This window comes from Agelaius tricolor, unplaced genomic scaffold, assembly GCF_023055355.1.
Source record: "Agelaius tricolor isolate 1412-34295 unplaced genomic scaffold, bAgeTri1.0.p SCAF_9, whole genome shotgun sequence".
In the NCBI taxonomy this organism is placed as follows: domain Eukaryota; kingdom Metazoa; phylum Chordata; class Aves; order Passeriformes; family Icteridae; genus Agelaius; species Agelaius tricolor.
In genome coordinates this window covers 43,417,272-43,436,352 of record NW_027269269.1, presented here as the reverse complement: position 1 = coordinate 43,436,352, position 19,081 = coordinate 43,417,272, and the positions used below count along the sequence as shown (strand labels likewise).

At 39.4% G+C, this 19,081-nt stretch overlaps 1 protein-coding gene across 4 annotated transcripts in view; it reads right to left on the bottom strand.

Annotated features, from left to right (window-relative positions):
* Positions 1-2,435: 2,435 nt before the first annotated feature.
* Positions 2,436-19,081, bottom strand: part of LOC139593078 (uncharacterized) — a 71,803-nt gene continuing 55,157 nt past the window's right edge. For all 4 annotated transcript variants that reach the window (XM_071433718.1, XM_071433716.1, XM_071433717.1 and 1 more), the window contains 4 exons: positions 11,156-11,226; positions 8,721-8,903; positions 5,109-5,233; positions 2,436-2,699 (listed from right to left, as the gene is read on the bottom strand). In XM_071433718.1, the coding sequence (XP_071289819.1) occupies positions 5,205-5,233; positions 8,721-8,903; positions 11,156-11,226 (283 nt within the window). In that variant the 3' untranslated portion in view covers positions 2,436-2,699; positions 5,109-5,204. The remainder of the gene's footprint in view (positions 2,700-5,108; positions 5,234-8,720; positions 8,904-11,155; positions 11,227-19,081) is intronic.

The following is a 19,081-nucleotide window of genomic DNA, read 5'->3' as shown; positions in this document are numbered from 1 at the left end:
ACCGTTTTGCAGCATGTCAGAGAGCCTGTGATCACAGAAGCTGCTTGAGCAGTATTTTAAATAGTCCCATTTGTGGGGGTTTGTCAGATCTGATCACAAAAGGTAAGACCTGGTGCTGGGAACTTGCCACTCTCTGATAGCAAGTGAGACACAGCCTCAGAAGCTGCATTTTTTTAATCTCCACATTTCTTTTTATTTTCTGTCCTTTTCTGAGCCTGTTTTGTCTTTGAGCAAAGATGATCAAGCTGCACCAGAAACAGCAGTGGCAGCAAAGCATCCAGCTCACTTCAGCATCTGCTTTTCTTTGCCATCAAAAGGCCCATTAGTTATTTCCCTTGTTAGCAGCCTCTGATAGATTTGCCAAAGGGCATCCTTTGTGTGTTAAAACTCTGGGGACAAAACAGAAAGGGAAAAAAAAAAACAACCAGAGGCTGAATAAAGTTATTTAATTCTCTGCCTCCCATGTGTTTTCCTTTCATCACACTGTGAGTTTAATGTGTAATTTGCACGGAATAATACATAAATAAATATTATTAGAGGTTTGTGTCCAAAAAGGAGACAGAGGAGTCCTGAAATTTATTTAAATAAAAAAAAGACTCAAATAAACTTAAGTAACCTCTGTGACCTAAAGTAACCTCCTCAGGGCCTGAAATGACCTAAAGTAACCTCTAAATGAACTCAAATGACCCCTCAGGGCCTGAAATGACCTCGAGTAACCTCTAAATGAACTCAAATGACCCCTCAGGGCCTGAAATGACCTCGAGTAACCCCAAGATGAACTCAAATGACCTCTCAGGGCCTGAAATGACCTCAAGTAACCCCAAGATGAACTCAAATGACCCCTTCAGGGTCAAAAATGACCTCAAGTAACCCCAGTCAGGGTCTCAAATGACCTAAAGTAACCCCTGGAAAAACCAAAAAATGCTGCAATGACCTCGAGTAACCCCTGTGACCTCAAATGACCCCAAAAGGCCTGAAATGACCTCAAGTAACCTCTAAATGAACTCAAATGACCCCTCAGGGCCTGAAATGACCTCGAGTAACCTCTAAATGAACTCAAATGACCTCTCAGGGCCTGAAATGACCTCGAGTAACCTCTAAATGAACTCAAATGACCCCTCAGGGCCTGAAATGACCTCAAGTAACCCCAAGATGAACTCAAATGACCCCTTCAGGGTCAAAAATGACCTCAAGTAACCCCAGTCAGGGTCTCAAATGACCTAAAGTAACCCCTGGAAGAACCAAAAAATTCTGCAATGACCTCAAGTAACCCCTGTGACCTCAAATGACCCCAAAAGGCCTGAAATGACCTCAAGTAACCTCTAAATGACCTCAAATGACCCCTCAGGGCCTGAAATGACCTCGAGTAACCCCAAGATGAACTCAAATGACCCCTCAGGGCCTGAAATGACCTCGAGTAACCTCTAAATGAACTCAAATGACCTCTCAGGGCCTGAAATGACCTCGAGTAACCTCTAAATGAACTCAAATGACCCCTCAGGGCCTGAAATGACCTCAAGTAACCCCAAGATGAACTCAAATGACCCCTCAGGGCCTGAAATGACCTCAAGTAACCCCAAGATGAACTCAAATGACCCCTTCAGGGTCAAAAATGACCTCAAGTAACCCCAGTCAGGGTCTCAAATGACCTAAAGTAACCCCTGGAAGAACCAAAAAATTCTGCAATGACCTCAAGTAACCCCTGTGACCTCAAATGACCCCAAAAGGCCTGAAATGACCTCGAGTAACCTCTAAATGACCTCAAATGACCCCTCAGGGCCTGAAATGACCTCGAGTAACCTCTAAATGAACTCAAATGACCCCTCAGGGCCTGAAATGACCTCGAGTAACCTCTAAATGAACTCAAATGACCTCTCAGGGCCTGAAATGACCTCGAGTAACCCCAAGATGAACTCAAATGACCCCTCAGGGCCTGAAATGACCTCAAGTAACCCCAAGATGAACTCAAATGACCCCTTCAGGGTCAAAAATGACCTCAAGTAACCCCAGTCAGGGTCTCAAATGACCTAAAGTAACCCCTGGAAGAACCAAAAAATTCTGCAATGACCTCAAGTAACCCCTGTGACCTCAAATGACCCCTCAGAGCCTGAAATGACCTCAAGTAACCTCTAAATGACCTCAAATGACCCCTCAGGGCCTGAAATGACCTCAAGTAACCTCTAAATGAACTCAAATGACCCCTCAGAGCCTGAAATGACCTCGAGTAACCTCTAAATGAACTCAAATGACCTTAGTCAGGCCTCAGATGTCCTTAACGAACCCCTGGATCAATTAAAAAAGACTCCAATGATGTCCAGAAAGCCCTCGCAGGGACTGCAGTGACCCCAGGTGTCTCAGTGCACTGTGGGGAACTTGGAGGTGTTCTTCCAGTGCTGGATGGTCAGGAATTGAAATAAAGGCAGCTGAGACAAGCATTGGATCTGAGAACTGTTTATTTGTTACCAAAAACCCCAAAACACAAAGCAGTTCCCCTGCTAAAGAGGGCTACAAAAGAGAGGACAAGAGGAAGAGAAATGGGAAAAGAATGAGGGGAGCTAGAGATAGACAGAAAAAAAGGGATGTGAGGCTGCCTCTCCCACAGCTGGTCCCTCCATCCATCTTCTTCTTGAGCAGTTCACCTGCATCATGGTGGCCCTTCAGTTTTGCTGCACACAGCCAGTACAGGGTCTCAAGCTGGGCTAAAAAACCAAAAAGGGATAAATATTGTTAGAGAAAAACAACTCAGTGTTCCCATGCCGAATTACTGTTCATATCTCAGTCCTCCTCGCACACACATGCACCAACAGTGCTTGAATCAAATACTCCTGCTCATCTTTCCCTCTTCTCAAAAGAACATCTGAAAAATTGTTCCTCCTGTGGCAGAAAATTCAAATCTGGCAGAGAAGTTCCTGTGTCTACCCGGAAATATTTGGTCCAGCAAGAGCTGCAGTGTGGTGAGCCCCTGGTACAATGCTGACACCCTGAACAATCCAATTTCAATGTTCTTTTTTGCAAATGATTGATTCCTTCCCAGTCACTGTCCTGGTGTTCACCCCCTTCCCTTCGGCCTTGGCCTCCCTGCACTTTTTCCTTTGGGGGTTGTGAAAACTGTGCCATTATCCCTGCCTGAAGCTTTGCCTTTTCCTCATCTCTTCTTTCATATATTTTTGTATTCCTGAGCCTTATTTTATATAATATATAATATACAATATATAATATAATACACTATATATTATATACATGATATTACATATAATCTATAATCTATATACTATATAATCTATATATATTATAGTATATTATAATATATAATTATATATAATTATATATTATATATTGTATATTATATATTTTTATTTTTATATATTTTATATTTCTATTTATATATTTTTATATGTATGTATATATCTATCTATATCTATCTATCTATATCTATCTATCTATTCTATCTATCTATCTATCTATCTATCTATCTATCTATCTCTCTATGTTCCTGATTCCTTATTTTTTATGCATTTCTAACCAATTCCAATATATAATATACAATATATAATATAATACACTATATATTATATACATGATATTACATATAATCTATATACTATATAATCTATATATTATATTATATTTATTGTATTATATAATAATATAATATAATATAATATAATATAATATAATATAATATAATATATATAACTATATATCATAGATTATATATATTATATATTAATTATATATTATATATTATATATATTTATTTTTATTTTTACATATTTTATATTTATATTTATATATTTTTATATGTATGTATATATATCTATCTATTTCTGTCTATCTATCTATTCTATCTATCTCTCTCTCTCTCTTTATGTTCCTGATTCCTTATTTTTTATGCATTTCTAACCAATTCCAATATATAATATACAATATACAATATATAATATACAATATATAATATAATACACTATATATTATATACATTATATTACATATAATCTATAATCTATATGCTATATAATCTATATATTATATTATATTATATTATATTATATTATATATATTGTATAATAATATAATATATATAACTATATATCATATATCATACATTATATATTATATATTATATATTAATTATATATTTTATATATTTATTTTTATTTTTACATATTTTATATTTATATTTATATATTTTATATGTATTTGTATATATCTATCTATTTCTGTCTATCTATATCTATCTATTCTATCTATCTATCTATATCTATCTATCTATCTATCTATCTATCTATCTCTCTCTCTATGTTCCTGATTCCTTATTTTTTATGCATTTCTAACCAATTCCAATATACAATATACAATATACAATATACAATATAATACACTATATATTATATACATCATATTACATATAATCTATAATCTATGTTATATAATCTATATATTATATTATATTACATTACATTATATTATATATATCTATTTTTATTTTTACATATTTTATATTTATATATTTTCATATGTATGTATATATATCTATCTATTTCTGTCTATCTCTCTCTCTCTCTCTCTCTATGTTCCTGATTCCTTTTTTTTTATGAATCTCTCACATCTGGCGTCTATAGAGAACCCCCCTGAAGTCCTGAATAGCAAACCTAAATTCTCCACCCTGCCTCCACAATGGCCCAGGGAGGGCTGGGGCTGTAGGGACAGTACTCCCCTGGTTATTTTCCCTCTCCTGCATAGCAGGAATGCAGGAGACTTGCAGCTGGCCCTGTACTGGACTGCAGATTTTGAAGATAAGGCAGGGAAATTCCCAGTCCTCACAGTTCTTTCCTTATCACAGCCTCCTGCTGCTATTTGCCTTAACAACATTTCTCCACATGCCCCTTTGAGCAATCCTTTCCCACACCAGCACCATATTGTCCCCTCTGCACATCCACACCCCCAACTACCTCTGGGAGAATGCCCAAACCATCTCTGCATTCTCCCAAAGACCCATCAGAGGTATTTTGGGATCATCATCCCCATAGCCAAGATCCTCTTTCAATTTTCCTTTGTGGCCCTTCCTGAGCATCCTGCCACGTTTTACTCCCCAAGCTTGCACTCACCAGTGAGATTGGCTGAGATCCTTCCTGACTTTCCCTTAGTGCCCCCTCTGGGCATCACATCCAGTGGGTTCTTCAGGGACCCCCCTGGTCCTCCTCTCATCTGTCTCCAGGAAGCCTGAGGGAGTCTGGAAAAAGACAAGGAAATCTTTTGAGGGCTAGAAAAATTGTTCTTTGTTTAGTTTGTGATGTGATTGCAGCTCTGACAGCATACAAGAATAAATGCCTGGAGTTGGGAGCTAGAGAATGCCCAGGTAGAAACCCCCCACTGCCAGCAGAGTAAGAGAAATTCCATCCATCCTGGCTGTTTTGGGGGTTCTGGATTCAAAGCAACTCCTAAAGGCAAAACCCCACAGGGCATGGACAAAGAACCTAGAAAATAGCACTGAAGATAAATATCATTATGCATCAGGCAGATCAAAATGTTGAACAGTGTGGTCATGGTCCAGAGGCACAATTATCCATTAACATCAAGTCCACCACCCTCCAAATTATCTTTTTAATCTTTCTTTATTTGAAAGAACTATGCTAAAGGAATATGTAAATTCCAGGGCTTCTAGTGGAATAATCTAAAAGTTTTAATTTTTGAAGTGATGATGAAAACCGTTCAGAAACCACATATTAACTTTAAACAGTGAATAAACATTTTTGAAAGAACCTTGTTTTGAATCTGAAGAAAAAGAAATATTTGTTGCCTTTTTTTTTTTTTTGTGTATGTGTGTTTTATGTCAGTGCTGGAAATGATGACTATTGAGTGACATCTAGTGGATGTGAAGATGCTGAACAGCAGCTTTTCAAAAGCACAAAACCTTTTGAAATACATCAGAATTGAAGTGCTGACAAAGAGGCCACGTAATTAAAATGTTGTGCATTGTAGCAAGGTGTAGGTAACAAGCCAGGGAGACAGGTTCCAGCTCTTCAAGGAAACAGAAACTTAACAAACCAAAAAAGTGCCAGATTTCTCTTTTTTACATTCCTCCAATTCTGATGTAAAAAAAGAAATAAATTCCCCATCCTACTGCCTGCTCATTGTCCTGCTTCCAGATGTACTTTATAAAATCTCCATACAGAGACCATTTAGCAGCACACTCCCTGAAAACCACAATCTGTCACACAGTAGCCCTGGTATGATGGCCAGTGCCTCCTGATATGTTTTGGATGGATATTTTTCCTTTTTCATTTCTGTTTCATATTTCACAATTGAACATCCACTTATCCTTGAGGCCTACTGGCCACAATAAATCATCCAGAGTTGCTTTATAAGTGAGTCAATGACAGAAAAATTGTAGTTTTTCATGAGAGATTATTGAAGAAGAATACCTGAAATGCTTGCCTGCCTTAACTCTCTTTTTTTGGGAAAATGTATTTGTGAGAAGACCACATTTCAGAAGCTGAGATACAGAGACTTCAATTTTTGGAGCTGAAGGGAAAAAATGTCAGCAGAAAGCTTTTATATTCCAAGGGCATGATTCATCAGGTGTCTTACAGCACACTTAGATTTATTGATCATTAAGTGTGCAATTGTGAACTCTGGATTTTTCACCATGACCACAGAACTTTCACAGGGCTCTGTAGGAACTATCAAGCTCCCACCTATTAACTTTTTTTTCCCAAGTTCATAAATGTGATTTCTTTTTTTTTTTCTTTTCATTTTTATCAGACACAATTTTAAAAAGTCCCTGGGTACAAAAAACCCCACTGATAGTCCATTGATAAGCTAAATCCAAAAGTCTAGCCCAAAGCTTTTTAATTCTCTTCCTCCTGCTCCTCATCCACCCCCTCCCCAGTAGAACAGCAGTGGCAGTTTATTTCTTAAATGGATTTTATTTGATTTAATTTTGTCTTTCCACATAACCTGCACTATATTTGCATGCAGATATATTTTTTCATAACACCTCCTTGTCTTTCTGTGACATCTTATACTTTTGTGTTGGCCGGGGCTATGCTTTTAATTTAGAAGAAATTACATTTTTAAGATTCAAAACTGCTTTCTCTTTCATTGCATATTATGTTCACTTCACTAAGTAACTAAACTTAGTAATAAAGACTAATTTAAGTTGGAAAAATCCTCTGAGATCATCGAGTCCCATCTTTGACCAGTTTTCAGCTGGACCACAGCACCTCCTGCCCCTCCTTCTGCACTGACCTGGGTGGCTGCAGAGCTGTTCCTCCCACACGTTCTCATCCTGCTCTTCTCTGGCCACAATTACATCTGTGCAACAACTTATTTCTTCTTAAATCTCTTATCACAGAGGCATTCCCACCATTCCTGCTGGGCTCAGCCTTGGCCAGCAGCGTGCCCATCTTTGGAGCTGCCAGGGACTGGATCTGCTGGACATGGAGAAAGATTTTGGCAGCTTCTCACAGAAGCCACCCCTGCAGCCCCCCTGCTACCAAAACCTGCCCCTGCAAAGCCTTCTGGATCCTCTTGGTGCTGCAGCTGAAATGCTTCTACAGTCTTTTAATGAAATAAACCTGGGAGAACTAATTGAGCCTTTCAGCTCAGCTACACGATGTGTCCCTCTCAGATTGCTGAGCTTTAATGGCAATTCCATTCTCTCTCTCCCTCTCCTTCCTCCTTCTTTCCATCCCAACCTTGAGCTCTGGTCTGAGAACTGACAGATTTGTCAGATATAAATCTGATGAATAATAATAACAGATCTATCTGTTCAATATATATTTAACAGATATTTGTGTTGGAGGTTTGCACAAATAGGACAGGACTGCTGGGGCTCATTCCTTGAGCCTTACTGCAGCATCAGCCTCATTACAGGATTGAAACAATTGGAAGATGGCAACAGCTCACCTCCTGCCAAAGATTTCTTTGTCACAGAGCATTTTAAAAACTTTCTAGCCAATAACTTATTGTTAAGCTTACAGACAATTGTTCTAGCTAATCACTAAAAGCACAAACACACCTGCTTCACACAATGCTTGCTTGGATGCCTTCTATTAACAATACACAATACTCCATTATTAAGCTTAAAACCCTCTACTATTTTGCTAGGCATATTTTTCTGCAGTCTTAAGGTCTGTCTTAGCCAAGCCTAAAACTCAAGCTATTGTTTCATGGCCTTGCTTGCTGTACTATTGTAATTTTCCTGCTTTCAGACTTTGCAGCTTTAAGTTCCTTGCTTTTTCTGTTTGTGAGGCCTGCTTTCACAGCTCTCTGAAGGTCTTCTTACCTTTTTTATGCTTCCTAAAATTCCCCCTCTTGGTACAACTACAAAGAAACTCTCTTGTTTATTAACTACTTTGTGTTACACAGCTCTACTATAGTACATATTTCTTTATTTAGCAAAACCACGTTACAAATTTTCTACACAAAGGCACATCAGCAAAATTTAGTCTCTCAATACTCAATGTATTTCTTTTTGCTTCTATAAGGCACTTTTCTTGCTTGCTTTTAGTGTTTCTATTTTACACTACAGCAATTTTAATGCTGTAAAAGATTTGATCTATTCAAGTCAAATTTAGTAGTAGTTACTATTTATTCCAATAAGTCTCATCTGTTCTAAGCTCTTAAATTCAAAGCCTTCACTTATGTCTGTACTTGCAGCTACTTTTTTGGTAAGATTTTGACAACTCCACAGATATGGAGACATTTCTGCTCACCTGGGGTTTGCTGAGCCTTGGGGGCAGGAATGAAGCAGCCCTGAGCCTTGCAGAGCTGAGGGCAGCTGTGACCCACAGGGCTTTTGGCTCCTGGGCTTCCAATCAGAGCTGCTGCTGATTCCAAACCGCTGCCTGGCTGCAAGCTGAGTAATTGCACACAAACTCTGTGTGAGCAGTGGGATCCTGCAGAGGAATAATAAAAATGCAAATAAAAGTGCTGCTGCCACGAGCCAGGGCAGCTGAGTGCCAGCGGCTCCTCTGAGCTGTACAGCCTGGGAACATGGAGCTTGGTGTGGGGCACAAAATGCAGCTGGAAGGTAAAGGACACCAGCTTAGGGCTTGAGCACGTTTGTGGCTTGCGGGCTGGAGCTGATTCACAGCTGGAGAGCAGGGAGTGTGCAGCACTGCTCAGATCTGCTGTCAGTCTGAAAGCATCTCCTCCTCATTGCTCTCATCAAGTGTGTGCTACCAAATTAACAGTAAAATTAACACTATTCAGTTCCCAGGAGCAGTCCCGAGAAAAGGCTGAAACTCCACCTGAGTGAGATTTGCTGGAGGGTTGGGATTTTCTTTCTTTCTTTCTTTCTTTCTTTCTTTCTTTTTTTCTGTTGTTGCTATTTTAGTAGCCAGTCTGGACACTGACTGCAGATTTTTTAACATCTTTGTTTATCAAGTTGGTCTGACCTGGACCACAAAGCCCAGGAACCACTCCTGAGGTTGTGCACTTTTTCTCCAGCCATGCATGCTGCTGTCCTCAGAAAGGAAAAGTGACAGAAATCTCTTTACATGGCAATTGTAGAGAAAGGATTTCTTTTGTTACCAATTTTCTAAGCATGAAATTGTTAACTTTGCAGATAGTTTTGAAGCTTAAAATGGTTGGGCATTTGAATTTATTTATTTATTTTGGGGAATCAATATCTCATCTACTTCAAATACTCTTAGACTCATACTTGTCAAAAAAGTTTCCACTCCAAATCTATTTTTTCTCTGCTTGCACGCAACGAATTTCTACTGTCAGCTACTGATGATTCAGAATAATTTTTTTTTTTTTACTTCTTCTAAGCCTGAAATACCTGTGGTTTTAAGTGTTGTCTTAAATAGTGCACATGAATCAGTTCTCAATATCCCAGTGAAGGGAAAAAGACTCTTAATGTTACAAATTCCGGTTTTCAGAATGGGAATAATTGTCATCTTTCTTTTCATTAGGCACAGTTTGGGAAGCAGAAGCAGATGAGCTATAAAAAGATTTCCCAAAGTTTTTTCTTTTTTTGGTCAGAAAATTCTGATCCTATAAATGAAGCATTGCAGGAGAATTCCCATTGCTGTGCCAGTTCCTGCTATCATTAAAACCAGACGGTCATCAAGATGTTGGTCACCCTTTCCTGATTTTAGCAAACCTACCTTTAGCTGCAAATGCTTTGTTAAAAGCTAAAAAGTTAAAAGCTGCTTTGCTAAATCTCAGGAACCCCCCTGGCATTGCTGAGCTGGGCTTTGGAGGTATCCAAGCACCCACAGTAGAGCCCCACTGAGAAAAACACTGCCCACCAAAAACGCCATGGGGCAGCTGGTGCGGGGTTTGATTGTTCTGCTGTGCTGTTTTCTTCATCAATATCATCTTGACCCACACCCAGACTTCCAAAAAAAAAACACCTGGAGGAAGGAGCTGCTCTTGAAAACCTGACTGATCCCTTATTTGGGGGCACAGAAGGTCAAAAACCTCCTCCCTTTCACTCTCAGTGACTGGGGGGCATTCTAGTTCTGTACAGGATGGAGGATTCTTGGAGAAGTTTGATACCTAAAGCCAAGCAAAACCCACATTTAACCAGCACAAAGGATAATTTTAAAAAGCATTAATATTATTCTCTCTATGAAAGTCAGAAATATTTTCCTTATTAGTCAGTAAAAGGTACCTTCTAGTGAATGTATTTATGTTTTATGGCACTTTATGGTTTTATGGTATGGTTTTATAGTCTTTCAGTGGTTACTAGACTGCAATCTTCCCATTTAACTATATTTTACAAGAACATAGTGACCATTTCTATTTAGCAGAGGTACATGTAAAGCAAGACAGAAGCCCTGAAAATGAGACAGAAGTCAGTAATGCTTGTTTTATTCTGTACAAAATCTTTGGAGAATGCTTCTTTCTTTCATTTCAATACACTTCAAAAGGTCATCATTCAAATACCCAAATAAAACAAAGTTGGATATTTTTGTTTGTTCATAGTAAAGACCCCTTGCTCTCTTTCAAAATTATGCTACAGCTGCAGTTCAGGCAGGCTCAGACCCTCAGCTTTCTCAATTATTAATATAAATAGTTTAAACATCTTTAAAAATGTGTGCCATAAAGAAAAGGAGAATTAGAAACTTTAGAGTTGAGCTGTACACAACCATCCTGGTCCCAGGTGTCAGGGTCCTGTGCATGTGAATTTACTCACGTGATTTGCTTGTGTGGGCAAGGCTGCTCACAAAGAAAGAGCATTTGCACTTCTGGAGCCATAGTTCTTCCCTGCAGAGAGAAATGGAAAAAGGTTGGTGACTTTAGCTGTGGCTGTACAAAGTGCCAAAAGCAAAAATGTGTTATTTGCACCCTGATCAATGATAATAAATCATCACAAGAAAATCAATTGTTTCTTTGAATCAGGATTAAGAGCAGCTAGAGTTCCCTGCAAAAGTTGCCATGAGCAGGCAAGAAATACCAATAGCATAAGCAGATGAACAAATTAACATCAACTGCTGTAACATCCTTCCCCTTTTCTGATGGGCAGAAAATAAAAGTGCAGGAACAACATAGCAACTAGTTTTTCTGTGTCAAGTCTCTCCAATGTTTAAATTAGGTTCATAAATTAAATTAGACATGTTATTCTATACTAGGTGCTGTTAAAATCGAATACTGTTTACTGCTGGTATCAATATATTATCCAATTCCATTTGCAACTCCACCAGTGGTCATTAGTTTGCCTTTGGCATAGCCTGCAGGGATTTTACACAAAAGCTATTTAAAACATGCACCTTTGCCCATAAAGTCCAGCCATGAAACCAGTGATTTGAAAGCCTAACACGACTGAATTGCTTTTAAGAATAGTGTCCTGAAAATTTACAAGCTGTCAAGGTCGAATTACAAAGTTGCAATAAATGAATATGGGACTCGACTAGACACTGTTCAGTGGAGGGAGAACACTTGCACATCCAACTCCCATCAATATGCACTGCTCTGGCATCCACTGCAGCTTTCTCCACCTGGTTCCCACTGTCATCTCCAGGAGATTCCATAGGAATTTATCGTAGCAGTACACAGTGATCATGGGAAAAACCCCATGGCAAATGTCTGGCTGCTTTCCCCCTCCATATTTTGGCAATTTTCAGAATGGATGAAAAAGTTAAATTGTTATAATCAGAATTAAAAATAAAATAAAATAATAAAATAGTTTTCTTGCTTGGCTGTATTTATTTTTTCTCACTTTCCCTTTCCTTGTCCTCTTCCTTTTCCCTTTTTTCTCTTTTCCCACTTTCCCTGTATTTTCCCTTTATTCTTTTACCCTTTCCCTTTTTATCTTTTCCTTTTTTTTTTTTATTTTTTTTTATTTGACTCTTTTCCCTTTTTATTCATTTACTTTTACCATAGCAAAGGACAAATCAAATTTTGGGGGAGAGGTTGTGGGATCTTTGTCTCTTGTAGCAATGATCATCAAGGAGGGAAAGTTTCCTGCAAGGATTCACACTGCAATTGATGAAGGTTGTTGAGGTATTGGCAAAGACAATCTTTATCTTTGGCATTCATTATTTAGTGAAGTTAAATGTATTTTAACAATGTTAAGCAAAAGGTCAGAGGTTAGAAAAAGTTTCTGAGGTTACAAAATATGGGCAAGGCATATAAAAGGCAAGGGAGTCCATCTAAGCAAACCCACACAACCATACACAGTTTCTTAGTCCAGGCAAAAGGCATAGTTAAAGAAGCAGCATTTTATTTCATTTTATACTTTAGTTTAGCTTAGCTTCCTGCTTTGATAAGGTTCTTGTAACAACTTCACCAGCATTGTTTCTAGACTTCAAGTCCCTGCATATCTATTGGTGTGATTTTTTTCTCTCATTATTTCCTCAGGGGAAAAAGAACTCCTCAGTATGGAGGAGTATTTATTCAAGTATATATTTTTTGAAAGGTCTGGAGTCCATTCCGTGTTTATTTTAAAATGTATGTGTTTTTGTGTATTTATGTGAGAGAAGGCAAGGACAAAGAAAATTGTGGGTTGCATAAGTAGCACTAGATGGTGCTGTGAAGAAAAGGATCCAAGCTAAGTCTCAGCAGCCTAACCTGGGCGCTGAAATTTGGATAGCCACCTCTGTTAGCTGAACAAAGCAGGGATACCTCACTGGTTAGGATTGCACTCAATTATTCCCCTAAGGGTTGCAAAGTGGTGGGAGCCATGCTCTGATCAGCACATGGAACAGGTCAGGTCCTGCAGGCAAACACCAGAAAATGGAGATGTCTTGTGTGACCTTTAGCTCAGTCTCAGGTGGCTGCTGAGACCTTCTCAGATGAGAACCAAGGGTAGGACAGGATGTTAAAATCGATGGGGCATCACCACAGGGAGGGGAGCAAGGCTCCTACAGGTCTGTAGCAGGCCAAAAGATGCAGAGCACTGCTCTGAACTAATTAAGGCATCAATGATTTGTTTTAGAACCTAGGAAAGTGGTGCCTAAAATTGTTGCCAGCAGAGAGCTTCACACCAGGAGGGAAAGTACTCCCCCAGCCATTATTTATCCTCCCTCCTGACTGACATGGTCACCTGCTCAGATCCAGCCTCTGGGCTTTGTCTCCTTTTGAGATTCTCCCTTTGTTCCATCTATCAGCAGAGGGAAAGGTCTGAAACTGCAGTTGGTGCAGCCACGTGCTGCCTATTACATCTCCAAGCCAAAAACCTCAAAAGTGGCCCAGTGCTGACGGGGAGGTGTCTGTACTCACCACTCTCAAATCTGCAACTACTCAATTCCTGAATTCCCAATCAATTAATTTTCCTCCAGGACAAATGATGCACGAGCTTGAGACAAAGCTCAACCCCTCTGTCACTGTGTTAGGCATTTCCAGTGCTATTTGTCCCTTCCTCATCACCATCCCTTCCTTCAGAACAATCCCCTTCTACTCTTCCTCTCCCTCACTGACAGAGTCTCAATCCATAAAAATGGATTCACACAATTTTATTTTATGTTGGTGTTATTCCTAAACTTCAAGAGGTGTAATTTATTTTGCCATCTTTATGGTGTTCCCACTTTTTCCTAAAACACTTCAAAACATAGCAGATATATAGAAGGGAACTTGAAGGTCTGGTGAGTGGGGTTTTTAAGTTAAAATTATAGTATTTTAATACTTCACATGCAATGATCTCTTTGTAAAGTTTTCATAATGTCAGAGAAGTTCATAGAGTAAATTAGTTTGACTTCGCTCAGAGTGCTAACATTTATAAATCTACAGCGCTGCCTTTCTGAATATATTTATTGCTGCAGAGAGGAAGGGGGATCAAAGGGCTCTAACACTTATTTCTGCCATCATTTCTCATCTCCAGCACAGTTTGAATTTTGTATACATAGCAGTTTCTTGCTCCAGAGATGTCAGAAATTACCTGGAGACTGTTTACAGGACATTAGAATAGAATATGGACAAACCTGCAAAAGAGTAGATGCTGCATGCATTAAATATTAATGGCCCACATAAGTCACAAATCCAGATTTTCTTGCAGATTTGTTGTGTGCTGTATTTTGCAGTGTGAGCAGAGGAATAAAACTAAAGTCTGTCTTTTCTGAGTGCATCTCTCTCCCACATATTATTTTAGCCTTGACAATAATAAAAGCAGAGAAATAAATAGTGCAATATTAGTGATCAAAAGCATAAAAACACACGAGGAAAATGTCTAATTGTAAAAGATCACTAAAGTAACAACAGTAATTTCTGGTTCTGCAGGGACTGAGGCCTTGAGATGTTAAATTCCCAGAACCTGGGAGGAGTATTGAGTTCTTAGCTTATCACACCTATGAAGCACCAAGCCACCCAACAATATGCTCATTTACTCCTCAGAAAAAAGGGAATATTTTTTTTAATTTTTCAGCAGCATGGCTCACTCTAGGATAATGCTGTTTGAAAAGCTCCACCAGACTGAGTTATAAAACCTCAGGGGAACATCATGGTTTTTATCAAAAATGTTGATTAATAAACTCCCTAGGAGTTTAACTCCACCACCCCAAGCAAAATAAAAAAACCTCAAAATTTCTCAGCTGCTGTTTCTTGGCATGGAGTTCATAATGTTTTTTAGTATTTTGGGATGGCAATACCCTGGAGACTACACCTGAGACATCTTATTGTCCCAGATATTTCCTGTGTGATTGGGCAAACCACACCACAGCCATTTGAGGAATCACAGATGCCTTAATCTGGGTGAGAGGGGATGGACTGAAGATGTGCCACACCCATGGTGTCTGGTTTTGGGCAACATTAAGTACATCTGTAGTTAAACAATGAATAAACAACTGCTGTGATGTATTCTGTGAATCTGGAATTATTTGGGATCATTGCAGCCATGGGGCTTGACCTTTTCCGTAGCACAGACCAAAAATCTCCTCAGGAGTCTCTTCTGGAGCCCAGGATATGTGAAATATAACATTCCTTCTGGAAGGTAGCTGGCCTTGGCTTAAATGCTTCCCATATTTGCAGTGTAAAGGACAAATCTTTTAGTGCAATTATTACTAAATGCTATTAATAATATTAGAAATCTAATGACAGGAGTGAGACCAGGACTTTTGGGTTCCTTTGTCTTACAGCAAGCTTGCCTGCAGATGTCACTCCAGACAGCTCTGTCTGATCTGGTTTTTTAGAGATTTCCAGTGCTGAAGGTTCCCTAGCCTCCATAGGAACATGGCACTCGGGACACAGTTGGGCCCTGGGGACAAACAAACCTTCCATTTGCTTTTTTAAAATGTCAGGAGTCAGTTTCACCCGGCAATGAACTGGAGGAAGGTTTAGATTGCAACTTTTTCTACAGGTGTTCTCCATTTCTACATTTTACAATGTCTAGAAATGCCTAGCTCCCTCCAAATTGTCTAGTTTGCTGGAATTGAGGATTTCTCAGGAAGTGCATTCCTAAGAGTGGCTGAGGATTTCTATAGGAATCAGAACTCCTCAGTCATCTATCAGAAACAGCAAAATTTGCTGTTTCCTCAAAGCCAGATAAAGAGTGCTCCAAAATTATTTCAAGACCTATTTTCTTTTGTAGGAGCTGTGGAGTAGAATTGATGCAATCACTTACCCACATTATCAGCTAAACTTTTTCTACTACCAATTGCTGTTAAACAAATGTTATTTGCTTTCTTCTGACCTTCCACAGTTCTGAGCTGCCAGTTTCAAGCCTTCAGTTAAAAGAGGCCACTGAGAAAGCAAATGAACAAAGTGTGGGTACTTGTTGTGAAAATCATGTTCCAGAAAGTCACTGTGCATATATTTGGGGAGGTGGGAATTTAATTTTCAAGCACAGCTCCCTGCACAATCTGGCATTGTCAGGGAGCAAAAGAGATATTAGGGGTCGTCTCACACAACTGCTACATTCCTTTAGTCACAGAAGTATCCACAAATCAGCAGAACCCTGGCATTTACAAGCAGCCTACCACCTTCTGTAGTGCCATCCTCGCTGGCAGAGAAGGCAGAAGTGAATTTGTTAATCCTCAAAAAATGGGGAAGGCATGGCTTTGTAACTAAAATTTGCAGCATGAGGAAATCAGCAGATACACTTCTGAAACTGCAGCATAGTGGGGTTGGTTCCTTCCTCTTTTTAATTTGCTTTTTTATTTTGAGGTAAATTTTGACAAGTAATTTAGTAGAGCATTGTGGTATTTTATTCATTACTGAATTGTGATCCCAACAACAGTGCTACATTTATTATTCTTATTCTTCTTATTATTTTCCTTTATCTTCATGACCACACAATGCAGCTTCTGGAAAATAAGTGAATGCTGGCACTGCACCAACAGCAAAACAAATACAGGGAAGTGTGACTAATATTTAAACATATTCACCTATTTTCCATGCAACACTTTAATACCATTTGCTTTACTGCTTTATGTGGTAATTTTATTTCCACCCACTGATAATTTAGAATTGCTTTCTACTTGAATTTTGAAACTCATCCTGAATTATGCAACTTGAGTCTGAGATCACCAGTATTCTCACTTTACAGTTTTACTGACACTTCTTAAAATATCAACATATTTCCTAGGAAGATGTATGAAATATTTACTTGTAACCTCACTTGGTACCTTTGGGAAAGGAAAGAAAGTAAAAAAAAAATAGAAAAGTGGATAATATAAAAAAATGTTACCAGGAATATTGCTGTGGCTAAACAGGCATACAGAGGAGACTGGAACCACTAAAATGTGAAATTTAATATCAGAATTGTAATTTAGTTTTGAAAAAATGTTTTTCAGTCTCCGGGTATCAGGAAATAGTTTCCAAGCAACACTGTAGATATTGGTAATGCAGGCAGATCTATTCAAATAAAAGTTATTCAAAACATTGTCATTATCAGCAGAGCTATGTTATTGCTAGATTCATAACCCTCGGTATCCAGACCCCTTCATATTCTATTTCTTGAGCAAAAATCTGCTTTTCCTGAAGAAGGTGCCCTTAAAGTTGCCTCTGTTAGATGAGGCTTGCCACCATCTGCTGTGGCTGCACCTGTGCCTTGCTGGGCTGAATGCAGCAAATTCTGCCAAGCACTGAAGGGCAAGTAGATGCTGAGTACATGCACAGTGTGTGTGAGGAGCAGCAAGGGAATTAGAACACTCTTGCACATTTTGAAATGGGATTTCAGCAAGAACCTTAGTATTGAGTTCAAATTGTTCAGCCATTCCTCAGGAAAACAGCAAAGAAATGGTTTAGATCCAGGATGATCTCCCTGTTCCCTAGAATCAGAACCTACATTTTTTTCAGAAGTAGAAAGCCCAGCTGGCTGCAAGTTACAGAGCCAGGGATTGCCATTCCCTTGCCATGTGGCTTTGGGGACATGCACCACAGATGCTGCTGTAGATTGGGTCAAAGTGGTGGGAAAGATCATTGTTCTAGAGCAGGCAGCTGAGGTAATGGTCATCTCCAAAGGCCAGGAAGGAGCCTCATCCCTGTTCAAACCAGAGATGTGAGCCACTGGAACCCCACTGGCCAGAACAGTGGACTTGCATTTCAATTCTGTAAGGAGCAGGAGTGTTTGGGTGACACACAGACATCACAGGCAGTCAGTGATTGTTGCACCAGCACTGCCCAGGTGTGCAAAGTCAGCCTGGCCCAAGGAAAGGCCCTGGGAGGCCCTTTGAAGAAGGAGATTTGAGTGTATGTTTTTCAATTCCCCTGAAGCGGTAGGAAAGGAGACCTTGCCTTTCCTTGAGAAGGTGCACAATTATCTCCAAGTTATCTGATGCCCTCATCAATTTCTTCTCCTGGATGAAACAGACTGTGAGACCCTGAATCTTTTGCTTGACCACTTGGATTGAGCATGGAAATGGTCCTGAGACTTGTGATAAATGGAGGAAAAAGTGTCAACAATTCAGGGCAGAGCTATAAAGAAACAGAAGCTGCTTGGAGGTTTTTTACAGCAATAACACCCAGTCACCTCAACCTGTGCTCTAAAGACACCTGGAGCACTCTTTGCACCTCAATGGAGGCTCTTCTGTGCAGTGCTTTTTTCTGCATGAATTGGCACAAGGAGTTTGGGACATCCCAGTTCCAGCTGGCATCATCAAAGCAGGCAATATCTGGCACAAGTTAGAAAGAATTGAGTTTGAGCTAAACCAGCAAGGTGGAGCTGTCAGCTTCTGCAAGTTGTTTTGGGGCTGACACTCATGAAAGGCTGGGGGAGGCAAGAGGGGTGTCTGCTCTGCTGTTATCAGTGTCCTGATCCTGCTGGACTTGCCTCAGTGGTGCAAAAAGCAGAAAACAGCAAAAGCCAGCAGGGCAAGGGTATTTGGTTTCTAGCTCCTCTCTCCTGTGAGGACAAAAGAAGCTGGGGAAGCTGGCAGCCTCTTAGTTCCACTTGTAAATTTAGGCTGGAGGAGAGGTATCCTTTTTAACCTGTACATCTTCTCAAATGATAGTGACATCTTTCTTTCTTGGTGTAAATTCTTGTAAAGCCACACTCGTTTAGATCCTCAAGGATTGCCTGCTGTGGGCAATTAAAAGGTTCTGATAAACATAAACACAATCTTTTTTCCCAGACATCTCTCTTCATAGGGAGTGGTAAGAGTATCCCTCTCAAGGGGTGATAAACATTCTAAGCTGATGATTGCAATTTTTAAAGGCAAACCCTGTGACAGAAAGCCACAGTGCTGATCTT